At 27.3% G+C, this 7917-nt stretch overlaps 1 protein-coding gene across 1 annotated transcript; it reads left to right on the top strand.

Moving 5' to 3' along the window:
* Positions 1 to 1442: 1442 nt before the first annotated feature.
* On the top strand, positions 1443 to 5967 carry Phum_PHUM440560 (class A rhodopsin-like G-protein coupled receptor GPR5ht4, putative; the record flags this gene model as incomplete). Its single annotated transcript, XM_002429535.1, has 3 exons — positions 1443 to 1637; positions 2547 to 2760; positions 5678 to 5967. The coding sequence occupies 3 exons, from the start codon at positions 1443 to 1445 to the stop codon at positions 5965 to 5967; spliced, it is 699 nt and encodes a 232-aa protein (XP_002429580.1).
* Between the last annotated feature and the right edge of the window lie 1950 nt (positions 5968 to 7917).

A 7917-nucleotide genomic window follows, 5' to 3' on the forward strand; every position in this document is an offset into this window, starting at 1 on the left:
TTTTTTTTATTTTTATTTTTTATTTTTTACTTTTTATTTTTCCCTTTTTTTTATCGTTATCAAATGATAAAATGAATAAAAAGGGAGAGAGAGAGAGAGAGAGTGATGAAGGCGAGAGTGAAATGGGACGTGGGAGGAAGGGAAGAAAAAAAAATTTAAGAAAGTTTTATAAGAATTGAAAAGACGCGAGAGAAAGAGAGAAAAAATATATTTAAAACGAGAAAGAGAGAGACAAAGACTGAGAGAGACTTATTGTGAAGAGAGACAGTAAAAAAAAAAAAAAAAAGTTGGTTAAATGGGGGCTAAACGAAAGGAAGGGAAATTATTCGAAAAGTAGCAAAAAAAAGAGAGAGTGCGAAAGTTACGGAAAAAGTGGAGAATAAAAAAAAAAGAGTGCAATAAACAAGAGAAAGATAGAAACAAAGAATAACAAAAAAAAAAGAAAGAAGGAGGGAGGGAGTGAAAAAAGAAACAAAACAAAAAGAGAGAAAGAGAGAGAGAGAAAAAAAAAACTGAAAAATAATAAAAGGGTTAAGAGGAGGCGTTAAAAAATAAAAACAATAGAATGAGATCTTTATCGAAAAGAATAAAAGGAGAGAGAGAGAGAAAAAAAGAATGAGGGAAAGTGAGAGTTTAAACAGAAAGTGAAAAAAAGAATGATAAAAAACAAAAAAAAACAAAATTTAAGAGAAATTTAGGAAAGAGAGATGAAAAGAACTAAGAGAGAGAAAGTGAGGGAGGGAGGGAGGGAGAGAGAGAGAGAGAGAGAGAGAGAGACAGAGAGACTCCTTTAGAAAAAAATTAATTGTCATAAATTTTTTTTTTGTCATCATTTTCACCTTAAAACCTTTTTAACAAGGTACAAATGATAAACATTACGACATGACAAGACCAAATTTCTACCCCACCCGCCTTCCCTTCACTCAACTCCCCCCTCCCTCCCCCCAATTTAATTCCATTATCAAATCAAATCAAAAAAAAAAATCAAAATTGATTTTTATTCTGTTGCGGTTGCTTTTATTAATACCCTCCCCCCATTTTTTCCAAATACTCCCTCCTTTTCTCTTTCTATAATTTTTCATAACGTTTTAGCTAATTTAATAACATTAACTCAACTTTTAACTTTGTTTTTTTTTGTACCGGAAACGGAAAAGAGAATCGGAGAGAAAAACGGAAACGGCTTTTTTTTATATTTTACTTTTGCGGTTTTTGTTTTTCCTTTTTTTTCCGTTTTTTTTTTTGTTATATTTACATTTATAATTTTTTCCGTTTGACTGGAACGAATCGTTTTCCTTTTTTAAATTGGTCCTTTTCAATTTTGACGTCATCATCAACAACCGAAAATTTCGTCATTATCATCATTATCATAATTATCATTTTGTTTTTTTGTTTTGTTTTTTTCAGGTTTCTTTCCGTTCGATCCGGTTTATTGTCTCATCTGGATGTGTTTGGACGTTTTATTTTGCACAGCTTCCATAATGCATTTGTGCACCATCAGCGTCGACAGATACCTGAGCCTTCGTTACCCGATGAAATTCGGTAGAAACAAAACGAGAAAAAGAGTCGTACTTAAAATTATGTTTGTTTGGTTTCTTTCCGTTGCTATGAGTCTTCCATTAAGCCTCATGTATTTTCAGGTACGAGTTTAAATTTTCTTTTTTTTTTTGTAAAAAAGTTTTTATTGTAAACAAAAGAACGACGCCATATTTTTCTATTTTTCATAATGTTTTCAAAGACAAAACATGATGACGTAAAATATGACAAAATCACGAACGTTACATAAAAAAAAAAAAAAACTTTCTACCCTCTCCCCCCTACCTCCCTTTGAAAAATTTTCAAATTGAAAATAAATTATTAAATTTAACCATATTTTTCTCTCTCTCTTCATATCCCTACCGTTCTTTGTTTCTTTTTATCCTTTTCTCTCTTTCTCTCTATTTCTGTCTCGACTCCACCACTTTATATCCTTTCCTCTCTCTCTCTCTCTCTCTCTTTCCATCTTTCTAATAATTTTAATAATTACCAAAAACATTTTATCCATTGTTACATCGAAACATAGAGAGAGAGAGGAAGAGAGAGAGAGGGGGGGAGAAACCTTTTCAAAACCGTTTTCCGAAATATTGGAAACTCGACAAATTTCTTCATCTTCGTTAAAGTTTTCTTCTTTCCCATCGTAACCTTCTTCTTCCCTCTTCCCTTACCCCCCACCCTCCCTCTTCCTTTCCCTCTCTCTCTCTCACTCTCTTTCCTTTCCATTCTTCTACTTACTTATTTAACGACTACAAAATTCCATTTAAATATAAATTTTGTCCAAACTACAATACAATCAACTACGCTAAATTAAATTATTATTATTATTATTATTATTAAATTGAATTTAATAATAATAATAAAAATAATAATAATCAATTTTCAAAAACAACTTTTTAACAATTTTTTCGTTTTTCTTTTTTTTTTTTTTTGTTGTTTTTCGCGGTCCTTCATCACCATCATCATCATCTCATCCGCCATTTTTTCTCATTATTATTATTATTATTATTTTACAGGATTACGATTCGGTATTGGTTCGTGGAACTTGTCAAATTCCAGATCCACTATTTAAACTGATCGGATCAATCGTTTGTTTTTACGTACCTTTGGTTGTCATGATGATAACGTATGCGCTCACCGTGAGACTTTTAGAAGCGCAACAGCAAAGTTTAGGACCGGGACCAGGTTGGACTGGTATGTGGTTGAGCAGTGCTGCCGGACAAGCAATGGGTAAGGATAGTTCCCTTCCCTTCCCCTTTCTTTCTCCTCCAGACACTTTTAAATTAAAAGAAAAAAAAATAATTAAATTTTCATAAAATTTTTTCCCATTGCGGAAGAATGATGATGACGTAAATTTTTTTTTTTTTTTAAATCAATTACCGGAAACGTGGAAAACGAAAACGTTTTCCAGACAACAACAAACAAACAAACGGTTATCATTTAAAACAACCGATAAAACATAAACAATTTTTTTTTTTTCGTTTACTTTCTTACGACTAATAAGGTTCGTAAAAATTTTATTTACGTGACGAAAAAAATCGTTTTGAGATTGTTACTTTATTATTTAAAAAAAAAAAAAAACAGACAACAAACAAACAAACAAACAAACAAACAATTTAAAGAAAAGTAGTGGAGAAAAAAAAATAAAAAATTTTTTTTTGATAAATGTATAAAATGAAAGAGAAGTAAATATTTTATAAAAGTAATTTTTATGTAAATAAATTTTTAAATTACGAGAAAATTTAAACAAATAAATAAATAAATTTCTGAGTTTGTTTAAACTATTTTCTGAAAAAAAAAAGAAACAAATTTTGTTTGTTAAAAGAGAAACAAACAAACAAATAAAAAAAAAATTTTCACCAATTACGTCTTTTTACATTTCAAAGTATTTATCGGGTCGTTGGAACGAATTCGAAAAGTTTTCTTTTTTTTTTTTTTAAACAAATTTCAAATTATTATAAACAATTAATAAACTTTAAAAAGAATAATTTTTAATTATTATTATTTAATAATAAAATTTAAAAATTTTTTGTTTGTTTGTTCTTGTTGTTGTTTTTCTAAAAAAAAAAAAGTTTTCGTGTCTGGATCAAGAGCAGAAGAAACGAAATAAATAACCGTTAAAAAATAATAAAAATTTTGTTAAGTGTAAAAATAATAATTGAGGAAGAGATTAGGGGGGGAAGGGTGAATGGGGGCAAACAAATTATTCAAAGCGGAAGCGAGGGGGGACATGGTCACGTGTTCTCAATCGCTATGAGTTATAACTGAAAGTCGATCACTTCGTTCGTAAACAATGCCGAGTAACTTCACGATCACTGCACTAAATTTATGATGAATGAATGGTACCAAAGTTGACGGATGGAAGAACGTCACCGAAACACGACAAAATCAGAAAAACCGTTTCTTCAGGGATTTCATCTCCTTTTATATGTCTCCTCATTGTCACTTTCACTGCAATAAAAGCTCTAACAATGTGCGTAATAAAAAGACAAAGGAAAGAAGTTTTTGGAAGATTCGCTTCCATTTTCTATTTTGGTACCCATTGTTACTATTTCGATACCTATTGTTACTGTTTATTTGGGTGTTTATAACGTCTATAAACGTTTTCATGAATAAATTACGGACGGGAACATAACAAATTATTCCCGCGTTCTTTTTCTTTCGTCCATCATCTGCTTCTTTTGCGGAATTTGCAAATTTTCCCAGAAAGAGAGAGAGAGATAGATACGTAATCTCCGTTTCGTCATCCTGATAGGTATAAATAAAGTACCTAATTTTAAAAAACTACTCACAGAAGTTACGAAAGAATTCTAAATTCATTAAATTAATTTTTATCATCGAAAGCGACGGATTCCCACTCCCGAAATTTATCCCGTTACCGTCCGATTCGATTCATCATTATTATCATTATTGTTTGTTTTGTTTTTTTTTTTTTTCGAAGAATATATTTTATTATTATTATTATTTTTCAATGGTTCCTCGTTAAATTTGTTATTTATTTATTTATTTTTTTTTGTTTTCCTCGTTCGTCGAAATCAATAAATTTATTTTTTATTTCCATCACGCGCCTCCCCTCCTCTTTCTCTCCCCTCCCTTACAAAAAAAAAATAATAATAATTTATTTTACTTTATTAATGTGACCGCAAAAAAAAAGTAAAAAGAAAAAATTCTCATTATTATCATTATTATTCTTTATTAATTTTCGAAAATTTCTTTTTTTTTTTATTGTGAGGGGGGAAAGGGGAAGGGATACCAACGTAAAATAAGAAAAAAAAATTTATTTTCCATTGTTACAAAAAAAAAAAAAAAAAAATATTTTTTTTTCCATTTTCTCTATCCCATTATTCTTTTATTATTATTAATATTAATATTATTATTATTATTATTATTATTATTATTATTATTATTATTATTATTATTATTTGAGGTATATATGTATATGTATATATATATATATATATATATATATATATATATATATATATATATATATATATATTTTTTTTTTTTCCTTTTGAAAAATCTTTTCAAATTTTTTTTTTCTTTTTTTTGGTTTTGTTTTAAATCTAAAAATTGAAAGAAAGAAAAAAAAAAGAAAAAGAAAAGCCTCAAAAAAAAAAAAAAAAAAAAAATGAAAAGCAGACGACGACGACGACGACGACGACGACGACGACAACAACGACAAGAAAAGGATTCTTCTTTGTTTATTAATTTCAAAAGGTTTTTTTGCCCTCCCCCTTCCTCCCTCCTTCATTTTTTTGCCGTTGTTGTTGTTGTTGTAATTATATAACACACTCCGGTAACAATAATTATTGTTCCGTATAATTTTTAGTGTGAAACGCCGCGAATTAAAAGAAAAACAACAACAACAACAACGACAAACAACGACGACAACAAAAAAAAAAAGAAAAAAAAAAATTTTTTTTTTTCAAGTCCCACGTTTTAAATTAATTTTATTTATATTAATTCTTTTGTTTTTTAATTTTTTTAAATAAAAAAATTAGTGTCGTTTGTCGTCACTTTATACCAAGCGGGGGTAAACAAACAAACAAACAAACAAACGAAACAAACGAAAAAAAAAATTTTTTTTTTTTCCGGATCGTTTTTCTTAATTTAAACTCATTCGACATTTTGTTTTTTTAAAAAGGAATCGACAGAAGGTGCACGTGGAAAAGATTTATAGATACGAAAGAAAAATCCGATGTTTCAACAACGCAACAAAATCTTATAAACACTCAACATTCAAACGCATCAACCGAAAGCGATTTGACAACGTTGGAAAATCACGAATTATGGCTTCCCGATACCAGCGTGCAAGAAACGACAAGTGCCACAATGACGGCATTGCACGTTTTCGGTGCCGAAATGTTAAAACTATCGAGAGGTTTGGAAAGTTTTGCCGTCGGTAGAGAAGAAACGCAAAATTCCGAAAGGTAAGTATCGAAAAACCTGTCTTAACGCGATAATTAGTTATTTCCGGTCAAGAAAACAAACGAACAAAACCCAAGGACATTCAAATAAGGAAAAAAATTAAATTAATTCGTTTTCCTCTTTAATTTTTTTTCATTGAAATTATTATTTTTATTATTATCGATACGATAACAATGATAATAATAATGAGTACATGTACATACCTTCGAGTTCGGAATTTCCAACTTCGTAAACAAAAAAAAAAAAAAATTTTCTTTCTCCTTTCATTAAAATCATTAAAAATTTTTATTTTTTTTACTTTACGCCTATAATTAGCTTACGACCGAATCGTTCAATAAAAAAATTAATAATTTTTAAAAAAAATTTTCTTTTGTAGCCTTCGGGTTATTTTTTTTTTTTTTTTTTTTTTTATTCTAAGTTTTTATACGAAGTAATAATAATAATAATAATTCGAACGATTCCGCCATATTGTATTTACATCCTTACTAATAATAATAATAATAAGTATATTTTATTAAATTTATGCAGGTAAAAATACATTTTAAGTAAAAGTAAACAAAAAAAATTGAATATTTACAACAAAAAAAAAGAAAAAAAAACACGTGAGCATGCAAATTAACATCATCATCATCATCATTATTATTATTATTATTATTATTACGCGAATAAATTTTCCGGTACGTAATAAGAAAATATTTAACTGGAATCGGTGGAGAAATAAAAAAAAAAAAAAAAAAGAAAAAAAAAAGTTCCGATTTCGAATTTGAAATTTTTTTTCCTTTTTTCTTCGGTTATCATTTTTTCCCTTTCGACGTTTACTTTTTTTTTCTTTTTCTTTTTATTAGAGAGAGAGAGAGAGAGAAAAAAAAAAGGTAAATAAGACACCATTTTGATTTTTTTTTTATATATTGAAACCGTTTTAAATAAAAAATGAGATGATGTATATACAAACCTAAAACTTCATACATAACGTGATATGTAATTTTTTTTTTTTTTTTTTAAATTCCCTTTCCGTAACAACAATAACAACAACAACAACAACAATAATAATAATAATAATAATAATAATAATAATAATAATAATAATAATAATAATAAATACACTTACATTCATACGCCTGACACCGAAGAAAAACAAAAAAAATTTTTTTAAATGAAAAACAAACAAAAATTATTATTATAATAATCATCATGGTGGCACCTTTCAACAACTTATAAGTGTGACATTGAAAATTTCCCCTCTTCCCTCCTGCACTCTGGTGTTCTATTTCCGAATTAAAGGTTTTTTTTCGGGGACGTCATTTGTTTAAAAACCTCCACCGCATTATTCATTTTAAATATAATAATAAACAAATAGTATTATTTAAACGAAGAATGAATAAAATGAAAGCGAAAAAAAAGAAAAATCATCGTTTTAATTATTATTATTATTATTATTATTATTATTATTATTATTATTATTATTATTATTATTATTATTATTATTATTATTATTATTATTATTATTATTATTATTATTATTATTATTATTATTATTATTATTATTATTATTATTATTATTATTATTATTATTATTATTATTATTATTATTATTATTATTATTATTATTATTATTATTATTATTATTATTATTATTATTATTTCGAATTCGTTTATATACACGTTTATTTTTTTATAAAATTGAAAAACAAACGTAATATATTTATTAGATTTTTTTCCCCCTTCTTTTCCCAAGACGAATACGTATGATATGTAATGTATTTTATTTCACAAAGGTTTGCATTTTCCCTCCCCCTCTTTTCTCTCTCCCTCTACTTCCCCTTCCCGACAGAATAGAATTTTCTTATTGGTCTAAAGTTAATTATAACGATTCGGATTAAATTTTTTTTTTGTTCTCTATGACGTAAAACCTTTTTGTATAAAAAAAAGAAATATGTCGGTCGGTCGGATGGTGTT

The sequence above is a fragment of the Pediculus humanus genome, genomic scaffold (assembly GCF_000006295.1).
Source record: "Pediculus humanus corporis 1103172108211 genomic scaffold, whole genome shotgun sequence".
Lineage (NCBI taxonomy): Eukaryota > Metazoa > Arthropoda > Insecta > Psocodea > Pediculidae > Pediculus > Pediculus humanus.